The 24,662-nt window shown below is 44.1% G+C and overlaps 1 protein-coding gene across 1 annotated transcript in view; it reads left to right on the forward strand.

Moving 5' to 3' along the window:
- Nucleotides 1–24,662, forward strand: part of mrps27 (mitochondrial ribosomal protein S27) — a 99,461-nt gene that overhangs the window by 21,902 nt on the left and 52,897 nt on the right. The window contains exons 3-4 of the mRNA XM_068029563.1: nt 7,594–7,664; nt 13,055–13,113. Of these exons, the coding sequence (XP_067885664.1) occupies nt 7,594–7,664; nt 13,055–13,113 (130 nt within the window). The remainder of the gene's footprint in view (nt 1–7,593; nt 7,665–13,054; nt 13,114–24,662) is intronic.

Raw genomic sequence — 24,662 nt, forward strand, 5'->3', positions numbered from 1 at the left:
AAGGGGACCTACTCTCTCCCTAGCTACCCTTTTACTCTTAATATACTTGTAGAATCTTTTAGGATTCTCCTTTATCTTATCTGCTGGGGAAATCTCATGGCCCCTTTTTGCCCTCCTAATTTCCTTCTTAAGTGTACTCCTACATCCCCTATACTCCTCGAGGGGCTCACTCGATCCCAGCTGCCTATACCTGACATATGCCGCCTCCTTTGTCCTGACCAGACCCTCAATATCCCTCGTCAACCAAGGTTCCCTAAACTTGCCAGCCTTGCCCTTCCATCTAATAGGATCATGCCGGCCCTGAACTCTTCCTATCCCACTTTTAAAAGCCTCCCACTTGCCAGACGTCCCTTTACCTGTAAACAGCCTCTCCCATTCAACTTTTGAGAGTTCCTGTCTGATGCCATCGAAATTAGCCTTCCCCCAATTTAGGACTTCAACCTGAGGACCAGTCCTCTCCTTTTTCATAACTATCTTGAAGCTAATAGAATCATGGTCACTGGCCCCAAAGTGCTCCCCCACTGACACATCAACCACCTGCCCATCCTCATTTCCTAAGAGGAGGTCGAGTGTGGCCGCTTCTCTAGTAGGGCCATCCACATACTGCTTCAGAAAACTATCCTGGACACACTTAATAAATTCTTCCCCATCTGATCTCTTAGCATTAAGGCAGTCCCAGTCAATATTTGGGAAGTTAAAATCACCTATTATTACAACCCTATAATTCCTGCACCTAATCTGTGATTTCCCTACATATATGCTCCTCCACTTCCCTCTGACTATTGGGGGGGCCTAGAGTATAATCCCATCAAAGTGATCACCTCTTTCTTATTTCTAAGTTCTACCCATATGGCCTCGCTGGACATTCCCCCCTGGATATCCTCTCTAAGTACTGATGTGGTGTCCTCCCTAATCAATAATGCAACTCCCCCCCACCCCTCTCTTACCTCCACCTCTGTCACGCCGGAAGCATCGGTACCCCGGAACATTGAGCTGTCAGTCCTGCCCATCCCTCAACTATATTTCCGTAATAGCTATAATATCACAATCCCATGTACCGATCCATGCTCTGAGTTCATCTGCCTTACCTGTAAGGCTTCTTGCATTCAAGTAAATGCAGTTTAGCCTATCAGACCTTCCACGCTGCCTGTCCTGCCGCTGCCCAGCCTGTCTACTGGACTTGCTTGCTTTAACCTCTACGTTTGCCTCAACTATCTCATCAGAGAGACTACTACTTTGGGTCCCACCCCACTGTCAGACTAGTTTAAACCCTCCCAAGTAGTACTAGCAAACCTCCTCGCAAGGATATTGATCCCCTTCCAGTTTAGATGCAACCCATCCTTCTTGTACAGGTCATCTCTGCACCAGAAGAGATCCCAATGATCCAAGTAGCTGAAGCCCTCCCGCCTACACCAGATGTTCAGCCACGCATTCATTTGCCTTATCCTCCTATTCCTACCCTCACTAGCACGTGGCACAGGAAATAATCCTGAGATTACAGCCCTAGAGGTCCTGCTTTTTAACCTTCTGCCTGACTCCCTATATTCACTTTGCAGAACCTCATCTCTCTTCCTGCCTATGTCAATACCAATATGGACCACGACCTCTGGCTGCTCACCCTCCCCTTTCAGAATGTCCTGCAGTGGCTCCGTGACATCCTTGACCCTAGCACCAGGGAGGCAACATACCATCCTGGAGTCTCGTTTGTGGCCACAGAAACACCTATCTGCAGCCCTTACGATAGAATCCCCTATCACTATGGCTCTGACAACCCTTTTCCTCCCCTTCCCGAGCTGTTGCAGCCTTCAACACGGTTGACCATGCTACCTCCTCCAAAGCCGCTCCTCCATTGTCCAACTGAGTTGGACTGCCCCCACCTGCTTCTATTCTTGTGTCCACTTGGAGTTCCCTAAGGATCTATCCTTGGCTCCTTCCTATTTCTTATTTGCATTCTGCCCTTTGGTGACATCATCCGAAAACAAAATGTCAGTTTCCATATATATGCTGACGGCACCCAGCTCTACCTTACCACCATCTCTCTCCACTATTCTGCTACCTCTGATTTGTCACACTGCTTACCTGACATCCAGTATGCAATGAGCAGCAATTTCCTCCAATATTGGGAACACCAAAGCCATTGTCTACGACCCTACCACAAACTCTGTTCCCTAGCCACTGATTCCAGTCCCCTCCCTGCCTGCTATCTAAGGCTGAACCAGATTGTCTATTTGACCCAGAGCGGAGCTTCTGACCACATATCCTCTCCATCACCAAGACCACCTATTCCCACTTCTGTAACATTGCCTGTTTCCATCCATACCTCCCCATCTGCTGCTAAAACCCTCATTCATGCTTTTGATATATTGAGATTTGACTATTCCAAAGCTCTTCTGGCTGGACTGCCATCTTCCACCCTCCGTAAACTTGAGGTCATCCAAATCTCTGCTGCCCGTATCCTGACTTGCACCAAGTCATCTTCACACATCATCCCCTACTTGCTGACTTAACACCTCAAATTTCAAATTCTCATCCTTGTATTTAAATCGCTCCATGGCCTTGCCCTTCCCTATTTCTGTAATCTCCTCCAACCTGAGAACCCACTGGAGAGCGGGGCATTTCTCCAATTCTAGCCTCTTGCGCCTCTCTGATTTTAATTGCTCCACCAGTGGCGGCTGTGCCTTCAGCTGTCTAGATACTGAGCTCTGGCATTCCCTCCCTAAGCCTCTCCGCCTCTTGAGCTATCTCCTCCTTTTAAAATGCTGCTTAAAACCTACCTCTTTGATCAAACTTTTGGACACTTGTCCAAATATATCTTAATGTGCCAAATTTTGACTGTTAACATTCCTGTGAAGCGATTTGGGACGTTTTGCTACGTTAAAGATGTTCTATAAATGCAGGTTGTTGTTGCTGCTCCAACCTTGATCATCCTCCACTCCAACCTTATAGATCCTATGTGAGCCCTCTGCTCAAAAAAACTATCTTTGACCCATCTGTCTGCTCTCAACTATTGCCACAAATGTAACCTTCCCATGCAGTGGAAGGTCCTTCAATGGGTTACTTCCCAGCACTGTGCTCACCTCCCATAAATTCCCATTTAAGGTCCTTCAGTCTCTCCCAATGCAACCAGTACGTACCCTGCGACAGCTATTCCTTCACTGCCCACACTATCACTTCTGACATTGAACACAATTGAATCCAGAGCAAGCCTCCAGTCCTTAACCTCAGAAAACCAACTTAGCACTGTATTAGCGTAACATTTTCCCCATTTCTTTTGGGCTTGAAGCCTGTGTGGGTGAAATGGTCAATTTATATTAGCTATGTCAAATTTTAACATCTGTAAAGTGCAGCTTTGCATCATATGCCTAACTCACTGGCAACCACTTTGAAACTACCCATACTTATTTCACTGAAAACTCAAAAAGCTCTTTCAGTGGCTTCATGTCATTCTGGGCTCAACTTGAAGCCAAGTTCTGGAGATGCAGAAAATGTTACAGGACCTCACTCAGCCCTCTGAAAAGAACATTTTTTAAAACACATGAACTGAACAACTGTGATTTTATGTATAAAAGTAGCTGGAAAGCTTCCTAATCTAATATAGTAAGAAATTGGATTCTTCAATCTTTATTTTTCCACTTTTTCCTTCTCCTGAAGGTAGTGGTCATACTGAGGGTATGGTTCCACAAATGGCATAGAATCATAGAAATTTACAGCACAAAAAGAGGCCATTTGGCCATTGTGTTCATGCAGGTTGATAAAGAGCTATCCAGCGTCATCCTGCTTTCCAGCTCTTGGTGCATAACTCTGTAGGTGATGGCACTTCAAGTGCATATCCAAATACTTCTTAAATGTGGCGAGGGTTTCTGCCTGTACCACCCTTTCAGGCAGTGAGAGCCCCCCCCCCCCACCCCACACCCTTCAACTCCACTCTAATCCTTCTACCAACTATTTTAAATCTGTGCCCCTCTCTGCTGAGAAATTAGTCCTTCCCATCCACTCTATCTAGTTCCCTCATAATTTTGTACACCTATTTAAATCTCCCCTCAGTCTGCTCTGTTCCAAAGAAAGAAGCCCCAGCCTATCCAATATTTCCTCATTGCTAAGATTCTCCAGTCCTGGTAACATCCTCATAAATCTCCTCTGTACCCTCTCTTGTGCAAACACATCCTTCCTTTAATGTGGTGTCCAAAACTGTAAGTAACATCCTAGATAGGTAAATTGGCCATTGTAAAAATTGCCCCTAGTGTAGGTAGGTGGTAGGAGAATTGAGGGAAGGTGGGGATGTGAGAGGGGGAAATGGGATTAATGTAAGATTAGTATAAGTGGGTGGTTGATGGTCGGCGTGGACTTGGTGGGCCGAAGGGCCTGTTTCGGTGCTGTATCTCTCTATGACTCAATGTGGGCCAACTAATGTTTTATACAGTTTTAGTGTAATCTCCCTGCTGTTCTATTTTGTGCCTTGCCTAATAAAGAAAAGTATCCTGTCTGCCTTCCCTTATCTGCCTGACTTGCTACCTTCAGGGATCTGTGGACATGTACTCCAAGGCCCTCTATAATTCTCCGTATCCTACCACTTATTATGTATTCCCTTGCTTTGTTTGCCCTCCCCAAATGCATTAGCTCAAACTTCTCTAGACTGAATTCCATTTCCAACTTTTATGCCCACCTCACCAGTCCATTGATAACTTCCTGCAGTCGACAGCTTTTTTTCTTCATTATCAACCACGCGGCCAATTTATGTATCATTGGCAAACTTATTAATCATACCCCCAATGTCTAAATCATTGATACTTACCACTAAATGCAGGGGACCTGGTCCTGAGCCCTGCAGAACCCCACTGGAAACAGCCTTCCAGTCACAAAAATACCTATCACCCATTACCCTTTGCTTCCTGCTTCTGAGCTAATTTTGGATCCAACTTGCCACTTGCCCTTGAATCCCATAGACTCATTTTTCTGACCAGTCTACCATGTGGGACCTTGTCAAAAGCCTTGCTAAAATCCATGGAGGGTAAATCAAATGCACAACTCTCATTGACCCTCCTTTTTACCTCCTCAAGAAATTGAATCAAGTTAGTCAGACACAACCTTCCCTTAATAAATCCATTCTGACTGTCCTTGATTAATCTGTGCCTTTCTAAATGACGATTAATACTGTTGCTCAGAATTTATTCTAAAAATTTGCCCACCACCGAGGTTAGGCTAACTCTTAGAATTACTCAGTCTATCCCTTCCTCCCTTTTTAAACAACAGTACAATGTTAGCAGTCCAGCTGCAGTACACCACATATGTAGCCAGAGAGGATTGGAAAATGATGGTCAGAGCCCCCACTATTTCCTCCTTTGCTTCTCATAACAGTTTGTGATACATTTCATCCAAGCCTAGCAATTTATCTACTTTCAAAGATGCTAAACTCCTCAAAATTTCCACCTTCACTGCGTTCATCCCATTCAACATTTGACACGTCTCCTTAACTACAACGTCCGCATTGTCCCTCTTGTTTGTGCAGACAGACGCAGAGCCTTCATTAAGAAGCGTGCCCACATCTTCCACCTCCTCACATAGGTTATCTTTTTGGTCTCTAATAGGCCCTTATCTATCTTCAGTTATCCTCTGGTTCTTTATGTATTTCTAAGACATCTTTGGGTTTTCCTTAATTTTACTTGCCAATATTTTTGCATGCCCTCTCTTTGCTTTCCTAATTTCCTTTATAATTTCACCCCTGCACTTTCTATACTCATCTAGGCTTTTGGCCATTTGGCCCAGTTGATCAAGGCCAGTGTTTTATGTTCCCTACGAGCTTCTTCTTATGCTTCTTCATTGAACTCAATCAGAGTAACCTATTTTTTTTCCTCCTGCATGTGCTTACCCAGTTTCCCCTTAAACGTAGAATAATTCAGAAGTTACGCATTAATTGCATGTCACATTGTGGAAGCGCATTGGCTTAAGCAGAATTTTCCCTTTAATGTGTTACTACCAAAACGTTACATGAAGCTCGTGAAAACACCACCTTCGGACCTTATGTTGGGACTTTCCTCTTCAGTTTTGGAATGATTTATCAGTCATCGGTCTATGCTGGTGCTGCCCAGTACATGGCAAGTGGAAGTTATGCCTTGCCCATGGGGGAGTAGAAATCAAAGACAATGTTGTTCTCTCGCAGTTACTGTCAGCTCGGTCAGATTAGAATTGAGAGAGTGCTGGAGGAGGAAATTGTGGCAGAATTGCTGAAGTGAAGTATTCCCTATTTCACTATATTAAAGTATGTCTTGAGCGTTATTTTTGCGTTGCAACTTTAAGTACAAATTCTTTTCAAATGATTAATGTTACAATCTCATTAAAATTTGACCTATCAAGCTGGTTTTTTGATATACATAATCCATAATAAAATCTCTAATATCACAACCAACATTATCAGACTTCAAATGTAAAATAAATCACTGAGAGTCAAAAGGCTGAATATTTGATCAGTTGCTTGTAGGCCAGTAATAAAGAGGATGTAGCAGTTTTCATCACAGCTGTACTTTTACAAAATGCGTGGTAATTTAAATTAAATTGAAGTAATACAAATGAGCATTCCAAAATATTAATTTTGAAGTTATTCCTGGAATTTGGGAGATGGGTTTAATGATTTAATAGTTTTTAGTGGATTTGGATAAGAATCCCTTAATTCTAACAGGCTGATTGATGTGATGAATTAAATGATTTTTTTTTGGAGCAATGGAAAAGAACAGCAGGTGGCAGTGTAGGTCTCTTCCCAGAGAAGGTTTATTGCATCTCATTTTCGCTTATTTAAAAATGTCTCTGACACAGGTCATTGCCAGGTTACAAGATGTGGTGCAACGTTTCTTGATATTGCTGTTTCTTTTGTTCTACTAGTAAGCATCAATGAACCATGCATTTTTCTCCCAAGAATTTCCAGCCGTATGTAGAATATAATTTAATCTATGCAATGAAAAATATTACATTTTCCTGAAGGACAATTGGCTTGAATTCACATGCACTTTAATTGTAAAACATGATCACAATATTAAAAATAAGGTGGCTTCGAGGTTTTTTGGAAATAATGTCTCCCAGTTTGCGGTGAAAATTGTTCATTATCATTTGAAGGTATTCAGAACGTGAGTATAAACTAAACAATGTTGTGAAGCATGTTTTGTAACCTTGCTGGAATATTGGTCGACTGACTGCCTTGGCTAATGAGAACTGATGGGCTTTGTCAAGGGTTAACTCCCAAGAAGCAAAGGCCTATGTTAAGTAGGATCAAGTAAACAAAAAGTCAAGCATTCTTCTCCCATTTATGTTTCAAAAGTCTTTCTGAAAGAGTAGTGATGTTACCTCTTAAATAATGTAAGGTGTTTATGCATATTGCTAGATTTTTCAATAGCTTGCAGGGCATTTATTAAATGTAATACAAGTAATCGCATTCAAAAACAGTAACTGGGATACGGCTGAAAAATGGTTGAGCAATGAAACAAAAGAATAACACACTTCAGTTATTTTCCACAAGAATGGTTCACTTCTATTTTGACGTGTTTGTATATGTATCTAATTTAAAAAAACATATAATCAAACATGATTCTGCTTGTTTTCAATCAGCGGAATTAGCTACGCTAATGGACCTAACATATGAGAAGAAACTTCCTGTCAGCTCTTTGACAATAGCACGGGTAAGGCTGGTATTGGCATGCTCCAGGTATCAATAATCATCTATATTTTATCTGTCTATGATGTATAGATTTACAACTATTCCACAAATAGCCTGCTTGATTCTTACCTCTGTAATTCTATTACATGTATAGATTACTTTTATGTAATCACGTTTTTGGTTCTAGATACGTAAGCTAGTTTAAAAACCTTATTCTCATACATATAATGCAGTATTATCCACAGATTTCAGATTATTTAATGTATCCTCGTGATGACAAATTTGTTTTTATTCTTTCATGGGATGTGGATGTTGCTGGCAAGGCCAGCATTTGTTGTCCTTGACAACCGAGTGGCTTGCTAGGCCATTTCAAAGGGCAATTAAGAGTCAACCACATTGCGGTGGGTCTGGTAAGAACAGCAGATTTCCTTCCCTAAAGGACATTAGTGAACCTGATGGGTTTTTATGACAATCCGTGGTAGTTTCATGGCACCATGACTGCAACTAGCTTTCAATTTCAGATTTCTTTATTCAAAAAAACTTCTTAATTAATTGAATTTAAATTCCAGCTGCCATGGTGGGATTTGAACCCATTGGCACATTACCCTGGACCTCTGGATTACTAGTTCAGTGACATTACCACTACACCACTAACCTCCCCTTGTAACACTGAAGGAAAAATAGGTAGAACTACAAAGAACCCACGACATTATTGGGGGTAGTTAAGCAATCCAAATTAAATTACGGGTTATGGGGAGAAGGCGGAGAATGGCACTAAGTGAATTGCTCATTCAGAGAGCTGGTGCAGACACGATGGGCTGAATGGCCTCCTTCTGCACTGTAACGATTCTGTGAAATTATGTTTATTTGCTATAATATTCTAAAGCTCCAAAAATAATTGAAGATTTTGCTTAAAGCTATATTAGTCAGGGGAAGAGAAGAATTCTAACCCCATACTTCTAAATGTTGTTTTTCTAGCCTGAGTGTTCTCTGCCTGGATCCAGTAGATCATAACAAATTAATGCTCTGGTTCTCATCTAAGCTTCTCTCCAAAAACAGTCCACAACATGCAAAACCCTACAGCAGTCCTTAATGAGGGAGGGAACTGCCAAGAAATAAAGTGGGTCAATCTCCTTTAATCTTCTTTTCTTTGGCTCTACGTCTCATTTTTACTTTTTTACATTTTTACTTGTTGCTAGGGATGGTGATTTAATAATGGGATCTTCTTTAGGTAGAGCTAGGCATAGATTCCATCAAGTAAAAGGGAGATTGACTGTCTTTTAAAAAAAAAAAATTATATGACAGGCAGTGCTCTGGCCACTTCTTCAGCAGCACATCCAGAGGCCGACAGCTGCACATTTCTTGCCCGCAACTCCCACACAGAAACCAGGGAACTGCCTCTGGTATGGTAATGAGTCCTGGGCTGGAAAACTGGTCAGGGTTGGGGAGCTACTTCAGGGCTGGCAGAAGTGCCTGCCTGCCTCACTTCTGTCAGTGCAATAGCTGCACAGAAAGTATGGCCTCACTGTCATCTACTCTCAATTCAAAATTGTTATTTTCAGAATTACCCAGTAGTTTGAAGTAAGTAATTTAAATAATTTTGTTTTTCACTCTTTTCAAGTCAATGGATAATTTGTATTAAGACTGGATAGTATTATTGCCAATGTGGTGAATGTGTTATTGCCATGGGTGGCCAACCTTTTCACTTGGAGGGAGGTTTGGGGTGGGGGGGGGTGGTGGATACATAACAATTTTTGTCTTACATCAGGGGCTGGTGAGACCATTTCAGAAAGAAAACGGCATTAAAAATTTGTCTTACTATTAATCAAAACAACAACAAATGTGCATTTTTGTGAAGAAGCTTTAAATGAGTCTCATCACCATGTTGGACACCGATTTAGTGAGATACCAGGCATTTTTTTGCTTGCACAAGTAGATAATGTTTGCCTACACACTTGTTGGAGCGATGCACAGTATTCCAGATGTTCATGTGTTAGGAGTGATTTTGAACTCCCCCTGTCCATCCCACTCACCATCCCCCCCCCGCCCATCTCCCCCCCCCGCCCATCTCCCCCCCCCGCCCATCTCCCCCCCCCGCCCATCTCCCCCCCCGCCCATCTCCCCCCCCCGCCCATCTCCCCCCCCCGCCCATCTCCCCCCCCCGCCCATCTCCCCCCCCCGCCCATCTCCCCCCCCCGCCCATCTCCCCCCCCCGCCCATCTCCCCCCCCCGCCCATCTCCCCCCCCGCCCATCTCCCCCCCCCGCCCATCTCCCCCCCCCGCCCATCTCCCCCCCCCGCCCATCTCCCCCCCCCGCCCATCTCCCCCCCCCGCCCATCTCCCCCCCCCGCCCATCTCCCCCCCCGCCCATCTCCCCCCCCGCCCATCTCCCCCCCCGCCCATCTCCCCCCCCGCCCATCTCCCCCCCCGCCCATCTCCCCCCCCGCCCATCTCCCCCCCCCGCCCATCTCCCCCCCCGCCCATCTCCCCCCCCCGCCCATCTCCCCCCCCCGCCCATCTCCCCCCCCCGCCCATCTCCCCCCCCCGCCCATCTCCCCCCCCCGCCCATCTCCCCCCCCCGCCCATCTCCCCCCCCCGCCCATCTCCCCCCCCCGCCCATCTCCCCCCCCGCCCATCTCCCCCCCCGCCCATCTCCCCCCCCGCCCATCTCCCCCCCCGCCCATCTCCCCCCCCGCCCATCTCCCCCCCCGCCCATCTCCCCCCCCGCCCATCTCCCCCCCCGCCCATCTCCCCCCCCGCCCATCTCCCCCCCCGCCCATCTCCCCCCCCGCCCATCTCCCCCCCCGCCCATCTCCCCCCCCGCCCATCTCCCCCCCCGCCCATCTCCCCCCCCGCCCATCTCCCCCCCCGCCCATCTCCCCCCCCGCCCATCTCCCCCCCCGCCCATCTCCCCCCCCCGCCCATCTCCCCCCCCCGCCCATCTCCCCCCCCCGCCCATCTCCCCCCCCCGCCCATCTCCCCCCCCCGCCCATCTCCCCCACCCGCCCATCTCCCCCCCCCGCCCATCTCCCCCCCCGCCCATCTCCCCCCCCGCCCATCTCCCCCCCCGCCCATCTCCCCCCCCGCCCATCTCCCCCCCCGCCCATCTCCCCCCCCGCCCATCTCCCCCCCCGCCCATCTCCCCCCCCGCCCATCTCCCCCCCCGCCCATCTCCCCCCCCGCCCATCTCCCCCCCCGCCCATCTCCCCCCCCGCCCATCTCCCCCCCCGCCCATCTCCCCCCCCGCCCATCTCCCCCCCCCCCCCATCTCCCCCCCCCCCCCATCTCCCCCCCCCCCCATCTCCCCCCCCCCCCCATCTCCCCCCCCCCCATCTCCCCCCCCCCCGATCTCCCCCCCCCCCCCCATCTCCCCCCCCCCCCCCATCTCCCCCCCCCCGCCCATCTCCCCCCCCCCGCCCATCTCCCCCCCCCCGCCCATCTCCCCCCCCCCGCCCATCTCCCCCCCCCCGCCCATCTCCCCCCCCCGCCCATCTCCCTCCCCCCCCGCCCATCTCCCCCACGGCCCATCTCCACCCCCTTCCCTCTTTTCCCCCACCCTTCCCTCTTTTCCCCCACCCTTCCCTCTTTTCCCCCACCCTTCCCTCTTTTCCCCCACCCTTCCCTCTTTTCCCCCACCCTTCCCTCTTTTCCCCCACCCTTCCCTCTTTTCCCCCACCCTTCCCTCTTTTCCCCCACCCTTCCCTCTTTTCCCCCACCCTTCCCTCTTTTCCCCCACCCTTCCCTCTTTTCCCCCACCCTTCCCTCTTTTCCCCCACCCTTCCCTCTTTTCCCCCACCCTTCCCTCTTTTCCCCCACCCTTCCCTCTTTTCCCCCACCCTTCCCTCTTTTCCCCCACCCTTCCCTCTTTTCCCCCACCCTTCCCTCTTTTTCCACCTCCCCTTCCCTCTTTTTCCACCTCCCCTTCCCTCTTTTTCCACCTCCCCTTCCCTCTTTTTCCACCCCCCCTTCCCTCTTTTTCCACTCCCCCTTCCCTCTTTTTCCACCCCCCCTTCCCTCTTTTCCCCACCCCCGCCCCCCTTTCCCTTCCCCTTTCTCTCTAACATTTGCAGGAAGCTGGAGCATTCAGCACAGCAGCTTTATGGTTGGTCAGTTAAGAAAAGTATCCGCTGTCAGTATCACAGCTGGCAGGTGCTGACAGCAGGAACGGGTTTTCAGATGCACTTTTTAAAAAAAAAAGTCAGAACTCGTCAGAAAACCCTGAATCTGTCCAAAGTTGGGAAACTGCTGTTCCCGATATCAGCAACTGTCAGATGTGAAACTGACAGCACAATGTTTTAAATAGCCGATCTGGAAGAAGTCAATGGGAAATTTCTCATCTCTTAAATACATCCGTGGCTGAATGGAAACCTTGAGCGAGCCGGATGTTGGCCCATGGGCTGTATGTTGGGCAGCCCTGTGTTCTGTTGACTTGTCTCAAAACTGTACTGATTGCAATACACATGGAACAATGATGTTGAATGCAATCCTTTTATTTCCTCTTGATATTGCCCATTGCAGATAAACTGCCATCACTCAAGAGAGACCATTTGGTTTCTTGCTGCAGGCATAAATGACATAAAAAAGCTTTATAACGCAGTAACTGATGCGCATAAACAGCGTATACATTTATCAATCCTGTGGAAGTTTTTTTTGGAGAATCCTTTTCTCCCCCCTCTGATTTGTTTTACTGATTTGGTCGTAAAGGAAGATGTCAAATGATTTTATTATTTCACCCATTTATTCTCTGTGTTAACTCTTTCACTCAGATAGCTTCAAACCTCTACAGCAAGGCTACTGCTGCTTTATGCAAGAGCCTTGATTTATGTCAAATTTTCCATATCTGTTGGACAACAGTATTAGCATTAAAAAATGATGACTTTAGTTGGTGGAATTGTTAGTGTGATCGAAATGACTATCACCATGTATCTTTTGCAATGCATTACATGCTGAAGTGATAAAGCGACAATTGCTGATTTTATAGCTAGGGGAGGCGGTGGCGTACTGGTATTGTCACTGAACTAGTAACCCAGAGACCCAGGTATTGGTTTGGGGACATGGGTTCGAATCCCATCACAGCAGAAGGTGGAATTTGAATTCAATTAATAAATCTGGAATTTAAAGCTAGTCTAATGATGGCCATGAAACCATTGTCAATTGTTGTAAAAACCCATCTGGTTCACTAATGTCCTTTAGGGAAAGAAATCTGCTGTCCTTACCTGGTCTGACCTACATGTGACTCCAGATCCACAGTAATGTGGTTGACTCTTACATGCCCTCGAAATGCCCTAGCAAGCCACTCAGTTGAAGGGTAATTAGGGATGGGCAATAAATGCTGGCCTGGCCTGCGATGCCCACATCCAATGAATAAAAAAAAAACATAAATACTTTTACACATTTGTTTTATTTCTGTAGTTTATCGACAACATTTCTTCAAGAGAAGAGGTTGAGCAGGCCGAATACTATCTCTACAAGTAAGTACATTTCCCCTGATCTCCCATGTTTCTTGCAGAGAGTAAAACCATGAAAAACAGTACTTGTTCTGATCTATGCCCGCTAACCTGTTTCTGTGATGTACATTTTATGTAAAGAAATAACAACCTGAGCAGTCACAAAAAGAAGTCCCAAAATCTACATGTAAATTTTTTTTCACATTTCTCTTCCCCTCTGCCGCCAAGCCTTACCTCTAACTGTCACACTGAGGAAAATTTAAAACCACTTCGTTGCCAGTTAAATATTTTCAATGATTAATTTACAAAAAAGGAAAAATTGCATAGTCTAAATACTAAAGACAGTAGGAACTTGGCAATTGTCTACCACATCTAGTGTGAAAGGTGCAGAAATTATTCTGTAATTGGTCTACTGTCTGTCTCAGTGTCACATGATTTGTGTAGCACTCATACGGAAGGACAGGCTGACTTGTTTTGTTTCCTACCATCTACTGCTGATTGTATATTTCTCGAAGAGGTCACAAGGAGTGCCTTGGCCAGTCGGGAATTATATGCACTAGTCACTTTAACTTTTAGAAGGTTTCCACCAGCTGCAGATGGAATGAACTTGTGCAGGAGTATGAAGTTGAGATTACAATCAGATCAACCATGATTTAGTTGAATGGCGGCGCAGGCTTGAGGGGCTGAGTGGCCCAATCCTGCTCCTAATCGTATGTTCGTATGACCAAGTTTTGGCTCATGCCACTTCTCTGTGAATGTCCAGCTTCTCTGCTACTGGAGTGGTATATTGGTAGTCATTCCTTAAAACTTATCTCTGACCAAACTTGTGGTCACCTTTCCTAATATCTCTTTATGTGGCACAGTGTCGAAAATTATCTGATGACACTCCCGTGAAGTGCCTTGAGATGTTTTTACTATATTAAAGGTGCTATATAAATGCAAGTAGTTGTTGATGTGTTGTGGTTGTCTCTTTTGTAACCTATTCACATGAATAAATCCGATAGGGAATTCAAGGGAAATGACTTTACCCAAAGAATATGCAACTCAGTACAACATAGAGTAGTTGAGGCAAATGGCACAGATTAATTTGAGGAAAGCTAGATAAACAAGTGAGGGAGAAAGGAATAGAAGCGTATGCTGATAAGATTCGTGAAGAGGCTCGTGTGGAGCATAAACACTAGCACAAAACTGGCATAGACTAGCTGGGCCGAATGGCCTGATTCTGAGTTGCAGATTCTATGTAATTATGACTAAGGTAAGATACCTTAAAAACAGAAATGCCCTGCCTTTTTTCCCTTGTGTTTAATCTTTCCAATCTAAAGTTGAAATTACATTTAGAATTTTGTACTTTGGAGGCATTTAACGGGAGACTGAAATCAGATGGGAGTCAGGCCAGGCTCAACATGATGAACGTCATCCATTTCGAACCTCCGCTTTTTATGCCTAGGATGTTAAATTGGAAACTTGGAAAAACTTCAAGAAAACTCAGCTGGGGCCAGAATTTTATGTTGGGCAGGACGCCCCGGCCATTGGCTGAAAAGTTGGGCACGAGCCCACCTCTGCCAGGCCTGGGGAGCCGTGGTCGGATTTTTTGCTTCCCAGGCCCTTAATTGGCCTTGGGTGGGACTTGCACCTCCTTGAGAGAAGAAGTCCCACCGAATGGAGCTGCTGGCCAATCAGCGGGACGGCAGCTCTTAGTCCCAGCAGCGCCACCGGGAGCGATGGCCACTGCTGGGACTACACCCAGCCACTGGAAGCAAGGTGAAGGATGGGCCCGGAACGAAGGTAAGTTTTTCGGGCCTCGCCAGGGACAATTGGCCAGGTAACGGCAAGGCAAGAGGGGTTGGTGGGATATGAAGTTTTGTGTGGTGGGGGCGGTTGGGGCTTCAGAGGTGGCCATCCGTGGGGCAGAGGATGCCCGATCAGGAGGTGGCGGGAGGAGGAGTGGTGTCAGTTAATTGGCCACTTAAGGGCCTTGATTGGCTTGGGATGGACGGACCGTTTCTGACCACTCCATGTAAAATTGCAGGGGGGGTGGTGTGGGAAGGCGTTGGGAATGGCCCCCTCTGCCTCCCAGTCAATATTACGGACCCCCCCCCCCCCACTCCAGCCACCAGCCCGCTCATTGCGGGGCCGTAAAATTCCAGCCTGTATTTCACTTAAAATTTGAAGTCCTTTGACTAATTACTGCAAATTGGCACCTTTGCTTCTGGCCTATGTAATACAAGAGTTAGGAAGTACTTGAGGCTGAAACTGGGTAGACAAAGTGGCAAGAAGTGATATTCCTCATGTTGATGAGCACAAAAATTTAAAATGAAAAGCCCACTCTCAAAGTTTTGCTATTAGGACATGAACAAAACCCAAGGGCATTTTTACAAAAGTAGTTTCAATCAAGATCTCAGTGACATACTGGCAAGTGTCTTGCCAGACCCTTTGCTAATGAGTATGTAAATACTATCAGAAATCATTTTAGATTTGCTGCACTCTTCTGTCCTCTTTGACTCAGCAAATTTAATAGAGCACAGGTTTTTAGTATTTCCCAGTTACACAAAAGCTAACAATCCCCGCATGAGATGCATCACAAATATTAGATGTTAAAAATTGAATTACATGGGCTAAAGATTGATTAGCAATACACTAGTAACTCTCGATCCTGCAAGAAGTTGATCTAACAGCAATATAAAATTGTCTTTGAAGATTTCAGGACAAGTTGAGAAGGATGTTAAAATGGTACGTGGATCCTTGATTTCATAAATAGGGGCGTAGAGTACAAAGGAAAGGAAGTTATGCTAATCTTTTATAAAACACTGGTTAGGCCCCAGCTGAAGTATTATAGCCAGTTCTTTACAACACACTTTAGGAAAGATGTCAAGGCCTTGGAGAGGGTGCAGAAGAGATTTGCTAGAATGGTACCAGGGCTGCAGAACTTCAGTTATGTGATGAGACTAGAGAAGATGGAATTGTTCTCCTTAGAGCAGAGAAGGATAGGTAGAGATTTGATAAGAGTTGTTCAAAATCATGACTGGTAGAGTAAATAAGGAAAAACTGCTTCTAGTGATAGAGATGTTGATAACCAGAAGAGATAGATTTAAGGTAATTGGCTTAAAAAAACAGAGGCAACATGAGGAAACCATTTTTACGCAGAGATGTGATTTGGAATGCCCTGCCTGAAAGGGTTGTGGAAGCCGATTCAATAGTAACTTTCAAAAGGGAGTTGGATAATTACTTGACAGGGAAAGGTTTGCAGGGCTATGGGGAAAGGGCACGGGATAACTCTTTCAAGCAATGGGTACTGCCATGATAGGCCTCTTTCTGTACTGTATCATTCTATGTTTCTATAAATTGCTTTAAAACCACATAAGCTTTTAAAACTGCACTTTTGCAATATATCAAACTATTGAATGTGTGCACTGTATACATCCATTAATTTTTTAAAATTGTTAATTTCTAAATGAAAAGGATGTACAGCAACTGCTTATATTTTTTTAACACTATGTACTAAGAGGCATCTCAGAGTACATGGATAATGAATGGAGATCCATTGCTTTAAGTTTGGAATTATCATTGGCTGAGGGAAAAAAATGTCCCTAGTTTTTATTTCAGCTTCATGACCTCATTTTCAGTGAACTCACCCATTGTGAAAGACTAGTTCTGAAATCCGCAGTCAATAATTGAGATATATGAGCCTCTTAAAATTATGAAAATATACCAGTAAGCAGTCAAATATCAAACACTTGGCCGTAGGTGCATAGGAATTAATTTCTTTCTCTTCAAGTCAGTATGATGTTCACAAGCTATTTGACGTTGTTCTCAACACATTGAAGCACAGCCAGACTGACCTACCTACTTCGTGAGAGCATCTATATTAATGGTATTACATTGTCATGTGGGAAGTGCAGTCTCAACATACATGAGGTGGTGTTTATTTCTACTATGTTCCTTTGCTATTAATAGGCTTTAAGAGTGTAGTAAGGGATGCATTGCCGTGTATGGTACTAACCATAGATGTCTTGCATGGTACATTGCTTTCTAAAAATGCTACCTCAATCCCATACTTCACTATGCAGGTGCAACACTAACATTTTTGGGATTTTTTTGGATGAGGGAGTTTTATTTGCCTCAGTGCTGTTTTCTAAATAAAATGAGATTGTCTTAGCATTCAGATGGTAGCTGTTCAAGAGATCATCATCAGCATTGACTGACATAAGAGGAGATTCAGAAACTGAAAGCTTCAGGACTAAAAATATTCAAGCATTCGATCATTGCACCATTGAATGTTTTACCTTACCAAATCAGCAAAATTACACTGGTAATCTTCTACTGGTGACTTTATGTAAAATATTTGGAATAAAGCATCAGTGACAAAGAATTGAACTGCGAGGTCTAGGGGAGCTTTTGGAACATTTACTAGTATTTACATGGCTGTTTCCTGACTGACGAAGAAATGATTAGTAGATATCTTTAAAGTACTATACTTTAATCTGCAGTAGACCACATTATGAAGCAGAAAGCTGTGCTCGCTGATAACCTATAATCCTATAACAGAACATAGTGACATTTCTGAAATTTTGGTATTAAAGCTGTTTTGTACATGCAGCCGATATAAATCAGACTCCATTGAAGCTGCATGAGCACTTAGCAAGTGCTGGAGGAAATTTCATCATTAAGTCACCATAGCAACCACTCACCCCATCTGTCTGCTCAGCGAGGTTAGCCTATCATAATTTCAGACTCAGATGACACTCTGCTTGTGAATCAATACAAATATATATATATAATATAATATTTTTATATATATGTATATATAAATAAATGTATATGTGTGTATGTTTGTTTTTGAATATATCAAAATGTCCTTTTAAAACCAATACAGAATATTTAAAATCCACAGTTTTTGTTCTTTTTATGATTTGTTTTATATCATGACTAGATTTGTTAGCCTTTCTGTGTGTTAGAGCTGCTAGTAACATCACTGTTACAGGCCTCCAATGTGTAGTATCTTGCAAGGCAGTATTTTAATCATATTTTCTGTGTTCAGCTGATGGATCTAGCAGTAATGCATTTTAAGGAACTACTGAACAAAATAATTTTGTCTTAGTTTTTTGTTGGAGTCTTGTGATACATCTGAAAACCTTGATCTGGTTTCTGTCCTTCTTTCTCCCCTCCGGGCAGCTTCCTGTCTCCACTGCATTCTTCCTAGCTTAGAATACATGTAACAGGCTGTTGCATCAATTGGGTGTTCGAGGCCAAGGGTTCATTGATTGAGATTGCTGGTGTGAAGACTCTCCTATTTCCCTCCCCAACATTTGGTTCTCCCTGCTTGAAAACTACTGAGATTAATTCCACTTATGCACTTCAGTGCAGAGGTCCTGAACCCATTGCTAATGAAGCAATGGTGTAAGATTTCTTCTGGTTATACTTTTTCACAAAATTCTAGGCACATGCATACAGAGTACATTTTCAATTATTTTCTTTTTTCAAAATGGTGAGAAGCTAGATTTAGGGGCCCATGTACAGAGATCACTGAAAGCTAGTGGACAGGTACAAAACAAAATTAAAAAGGCTAATGGTATGTTGGCGTTTATCTCGAGGCGGCTAAATGGAGTTGAGGTACAGATCCGCCATGATCTAGTTGAATGATGGTCAAGCTTGAGAGGCCTATTCCTGTTAACTTGTTCCCAATCTCACCACAAATAGCGAACGGGGGAAGTTGTCTTCCACTTGCCTTCTACCTTGTGCATTGTTTTGAGCAGTGCCACAGTTTCCTGTGAAAGGAAATTGATGTTCATTGTTCAGTAAGTGCAGTGAGCTCACAGTCTATATACAATGGTTACTGCCCACCACCCACCCACCTGCCTCTCACACACTTGCTCACCTTGATATAAATACACATATCAACCAAAGGAAAGTTTGAAGTGGGACCCTTTAATCTCAACTGTGCTCTAATCTGAAAGTCATTGACGATCTCACTGAACTGATGAAATGTTCATTTCTTGCATTAATAGCTACATATATACAAAAATACTTAGCAAAGTTTATTAATTTTAGAATATTTTTGACTGAATCAGAGCTGGTACCTGAGTAGTTGTGCTGGAAATTTGATTGTTTATATTTTACTTGTAAGTTTAAGTGTCTATAAAAAGGATATTCCTGCCAAAAAACACAGCTTAGGTGTTCATTTGTCATCTTTATTGTTTGTGGGACACGATTGCTACATTTCCCTACATAACAGCCACTGCATTCCAAATTTAATTCATTGTGTGAAGCATTTTGAGATATTTCACAAACATAAAGTTTTATGATTGATGAAGGAGGCTTATGGGTCGAGCCATCTCTTGAGAAACGTGAAAAATGTTACCATTAAAGAAAAATGGAAAAAAACAGTTTCTCATTGCTCTACTGACTGATTCAGATACAGTCATTCTGCCTTTGCACTGAGAAGGAACCAGAAGGTAAACATATTGAGGGCATGCAGTACGAAATAATCTTGTATCCTTAATACATTAGTGAATAACTCACTGACTTTCTCAAACAGCTCACTGAGTAATGATTGGGAGTGAGCTCCTTGGTACTTTTTTCAACCCTTCCTTAGTCACGGGACTCTGAGCCAATTGTAGTGCCCTACTTCTGCCCTGGCTGAAATTCTTCAATTCAGCACAGACCTGAGACATTCATGGTCTGTATGTGAGTGCCATACTATTTACTCATTTGATTGAACCATCAGAGGAACTGAAACAGCATTTCTCTTCCTAAATAAGCTCAAGAACAACTCTTTGACCTTGCATGAGGGGAAAGGTATTTTGGGAAGGAAAACACATTAGGGCCATATTTCTTCTGGAGGGAAATGTATAGCAGTATTTTTACTGCAGTTAATGCTGTTGGGAACAGTGACTGAAGCATTTGTTCCAGCCAGCAGTAGCCTGTTTATACTGCCTGACTCTAACCAGAATTAGTTAGAACATCAATGCAAGCTCGAGGAACAGCACCTCATTTACCGATTAGGCATGCTACAGCCTACCAGACTGAAGATTGAGTTCAATAATTTCAGAGCATGACGGGCCATCCTTTTTATTTTTAGTTATTTTTCTTTTTTTATTTTATTTTAGTTTGTTCAGTTTGTTTCTACTGTGCCTACCCACTGTTTTTGTTTTTAATGTTTGTGCTTCGAGCCAGGGCTGTTCATTTTACAGTCTATTCACACTCTCTCTGTACTAACGCTTTGTCTTTCAGCACACCATTAACATACCATTTGCCTTTGTTCCATGACCTTCTGTCAGTTATTCTCTGTGACCTTGTCCTATCAACACCTCTTTTGTTATCTCTTGCCCCACTCCTGCTTTACTTGCGTAAAACCTTTTACATTTCTAATATTTGTCAGTTTTGATGAAGGGTCACTGACCTGATCTGCTTCTGTCTCCACAAATGCTGCCAGACCTGCTGAGTATTTCCAGCATTTCTTGTTTTTATTTCAGATTTCCAGCTTCTGCAGTATTTTGCTTTTATCTAACTAGAATTCTCCCACCTAGGAGATAGTGCTATACTTGTGAGTAAACAACAGAATGTCTCATCCAAATGGATCAAATTTGTATATTTACAGTGTGCAAGTAGGCCTCTCAGTATTCAAATCAACAACAGATGAGTTTAAAAAGTGCCACATGGTCTGAGGGACACCCTGAATACTTTTAGATAATGTTGCACTGGAGTTGATGTCTGTAGTGTTTGATCGATCAGGGTTTGATTGTATCAGTCTGCCCACTATCTGCGTTCACTGTGCTTGATTGCTTAACCCTCCGGGTGGAGCTGCAGAGTGAAAGTGAAACTAAGACAGACAAACTACTAGAAGCTTCCACAGAACACACTGCTCTGATTGTACTGAAATCCTGTAAGAACCTTTAGAGTTAAAGTCTTGTAAATAAACCTGTTGGTTATTGAACACAAGTGTGATATCTGCATTGCTCGGAGTTAAATCAGATATTACAAACAAAACCCAGTAACCCAGCATAAACATAACAATGTCAAATCCAAGCATCATGACTCTGCCTCCTCCAAGGGGCCTAGCATCTCTCACTCCAGGGTCATGTCCACATCTGGTGTTGTCTTGCAACTTTAGTGCTGTGTGCACATTGGAAACCACTTTGCAGCAATGTTCAAGTTGAAGTGCATCCTACACCTCAAGGCTTATGTAATAAAGTTGTGAGCCTTCTCTTAGATCCTTCATGTCATTTTTAACATGGAAAGCTAACCTTGATGGCAATGGGGTAGAAAACTTTCAATCTTCTAAGCCTGCTGTGCTTCATGTAAATTTAGTACAGAATTGGTATATTTTAATTATTTGATCCTTTGTTGCAATAATCTGCATTTTCAACCTTCTTTCCCCTACACCAGTAGAAATACTTTTGACTTTTCCCCCACCCCTGCCACTGCACTGCCATAAGATGAATTCCGACCTTAAAATAAACTATCCTTAATATATTAATGGATAGCATACTGATGACAGTAAGTCATGAATGCATCTTAAATAAAAATGATTAAAACTCAATTTCAGCTTTGGCATTCATTAGTGACAGAAAAATAAAACTCATTACACCCAGAAGGAAGTACTATTATTAAAAAATCAGTGTTTGCTGAAAACATATTGCAAACCATTTGATCAAACATGTTCCCCCTTTCCTGCATTCCTCCTTCCCCTCAAAACTGCCCCTCAAGAGTGCACCTCATTTCTAATATAGAAACAGCATTGCTGTTTTTTCTCAGGCTCATCCTGTGCCCCTTCCCCGTGACTCATCATTTGCTGCAATGCAGCACTCAAGAAAAAGAAACATAATTGCTTCCTGTTACGAAAGTTCTTTTTTATTCATTCATGGGATGTGGACGTTACTGGCAAGGTCAGCATTTATTGCCCTCAGGCTATTTCAGAGGGCAGTTTGTGCCAACCAGATTGCTGTGGATCTGGAGTCACATATAGATCAGTAAGGACAGCAGATTCCCTAAAGGACATTAGTGAACCAGATGGGTTTTTATGACAATCCAGTAGATTCATGTCACCATTACTGATCCTGGTAATGTATGACTATTTTATTCCAGATGTATTTATTTAATCATGAATTTAAATTCCACAGCTGTCATGGTAGGATTTGAGCTCATGTCTCTGGATCATTAGTCCAGTTCTCTGGATTACTGTCCAGTAACATACCACTGTGTTACTATTCTAATATTGTTCCAAAAGTATAACTTAGTTTTGTATTGGAAAACCAGTTGTACTAAAAGAATCTAGGAGGGTTTTTCTGATCAATGAGATTGTTTTTTTTTCTTGGAGCTGGTTTAGCATGTTGGTTGAATACATCCTGTTCCTTGAGTCACACTGCTCTCTATTTGGAACAAATCTGCATTCCTCCTTCAGAGCTAGAGCTACCTTTCTACTGTCAAGAACCAACTGGTAAAACTTGTATCCATATTTTACATAGTTTATGGATCCTTGTGACTGTTAGAAATGTTTTCCCATTTCTTCTTGACAAAAATACAGAGCAGCTGTTTGCAAAATGTTGTAGCTACTGTTCATTCTGAGAGTCTTGTTGAACCACAGATTAATGGTTAGAGAAAGCAATGTGCAGTTGCTCAGATACACTGAGAAACCGGCAGCTTGGGCAAAAATTGACAGCAAACCAAAGAAGAAAATTTTAGGAGAGAAAATTAAAAGAGGTAGTTTTTAAGGAAGATCTTGCAGGAGGAGAGAGATGGAGGCAGAAATTTTAGGGAAGAGATTCCAGAGCTGAGGTCCCAAACCGCTGAAGGCACAGCTGACAATGGTTGGGTGACGAGAGTGGGGAATGCACAAGAGGCTAGGTTAGGGGAACAGAGTTCTTGGATGGTTGTAGGACTGGCGGGGGTTATAAGATATGGAGGGGCGAAGCCAGAGTTTTGAACACAAGGATGAATAGTGGACGTAAAGTTACTGACTTACTATAATTTGTCTTTTGCAATAAAGACAATAATACAACAATAATTTGCATTTAAATAGTGCTAGTAACTTAGAAAACCATCCCAAGACATGTTATAGAGGCATTAGAAAAAAATGGTTGCTGAAACAAAAATGGTGATGAGCTGAAGTTTATGTAGGATGGAGCATAGAATGTCATTGGAACACTCAAGTCTGAAGATGGCAAAGGCATGGAGAGTGTTTCAGTGACAAATGGGCTGAGCAGGGGAGACATTATGGAGTTGGAAATAGGCAGTCTTTGTGAGAGAGAGGATATGGAGTTGGAAACTCAGTACAGGGTTGACTAGGGTGCTGAGAACAGTCTGGTTCAGCCTGAGCTAGTAGACAGGGAGATGGACTGAGTTTGTGGCAGGGACTGAAGGCAATTTTTTGGTTTTCCCACTGTTTAGCTGAGAAAATTGCAGTTCATTCAAGACAGTGTCAGATACACAAAAGCAATGAAGGAGCCGAGATAGTGGTGGAGAGGTTGAGCTAGGTATCAATGGCATGTAGAAGAGAAGTTATTGCTGAAGCTCCTATGCTATGATCAAATATGAATGAGTGAAACTAGCAAGAGTAGTTCCATGGAGCTGAACACTGGAGACATCTTGAAGGATGATGATATGGTTGACTGTGTCAGAGGCTCCAGGGAACTCTAGGAATACAAGGGAAGATAATTCACTCCAGTCACATTTAAGGAGAATGTCATTTGCGACTTTGCTTAGGACTGTTACTGTGGGGAGGTGTGGAAAACTGATTGGAGAGATTCAAGCAGGGAGGTACAGGAGTGACGGGCATGGATCTGGGCAGCATTTAGGTGACCGAGTATGTTAGAAAGAGATAATTGTGGGGACTGACTACCATCGATAGGAGAACTGGGGAAGGATACAGACAAACATTGGAAAAGTGCAAGCTGGATTGAAGGAGCTTGCAATTCAGAACAAGGCTGAAATAATGGGCAGAATTTTACTGATGAGCTTCAAAGATGGCGGGGTGCACGTTTGGGATCTACTCCGCGGAGCCACTGCGCCATTAAACGCGGCGGCTCAGTTATATGGCCGGGGCGGACCGACCACACCCCCCACCCCCGATTACCTGGGAAGGGCAGGCAGTCCGTTTCCGGCAACGGTGTCCGGCGCCATTGCGCAGGTGTTGATGCCATTTTTAAAGGGTTTCCAGCCCTTCAATGTAATTAAAATTTTTAAAGATGGTTAAAAATTGAATAAAGTTATCCCACCCCCCCTTTTCCCCCCGGCTCCATTACCATCAAATTTATTAATTGCCCTCTCCCCCCCAAAAAAAACTTACCTTGTGCTCCCGACCTTCCCTGCCCCAAAGTTAATGAACTATGAATTTTACCCCTTCCCACCACCCTTAGACCAATCGAAAATGTTTAACCCCGCTCCCCCACCGCCCTGAAAACTTACCTACTCCACCCCCGCCCCCCCCCCCCCCCACCTCCCGACCAGTGTTCCACCTCGGATCGCCGAATGGAGATCCACAGGCGCGGGAGTGCCGGCTGCTGCCACCAATATGGAACCAGGACCGATGTCAGGAACGGGTAAGTATTTAATTCATTAGTTTAAATATATTAACG

This window comes from Heterodontus francisci, chromosome 4 (assembly GCF_036365525.1).
Source record: "Heterodontus francisci isolate sHetFra1 chromosome 4, sHetFra1.hap1, whole genome shotgun sequence".
Classification (NCBI taxonomy): Eukaryota; Metazoa; Chordata; class Chondrichthyes; order Heterodontiformes; family Heterodontidae; genus Heterodontus; species Heterodontus francisci.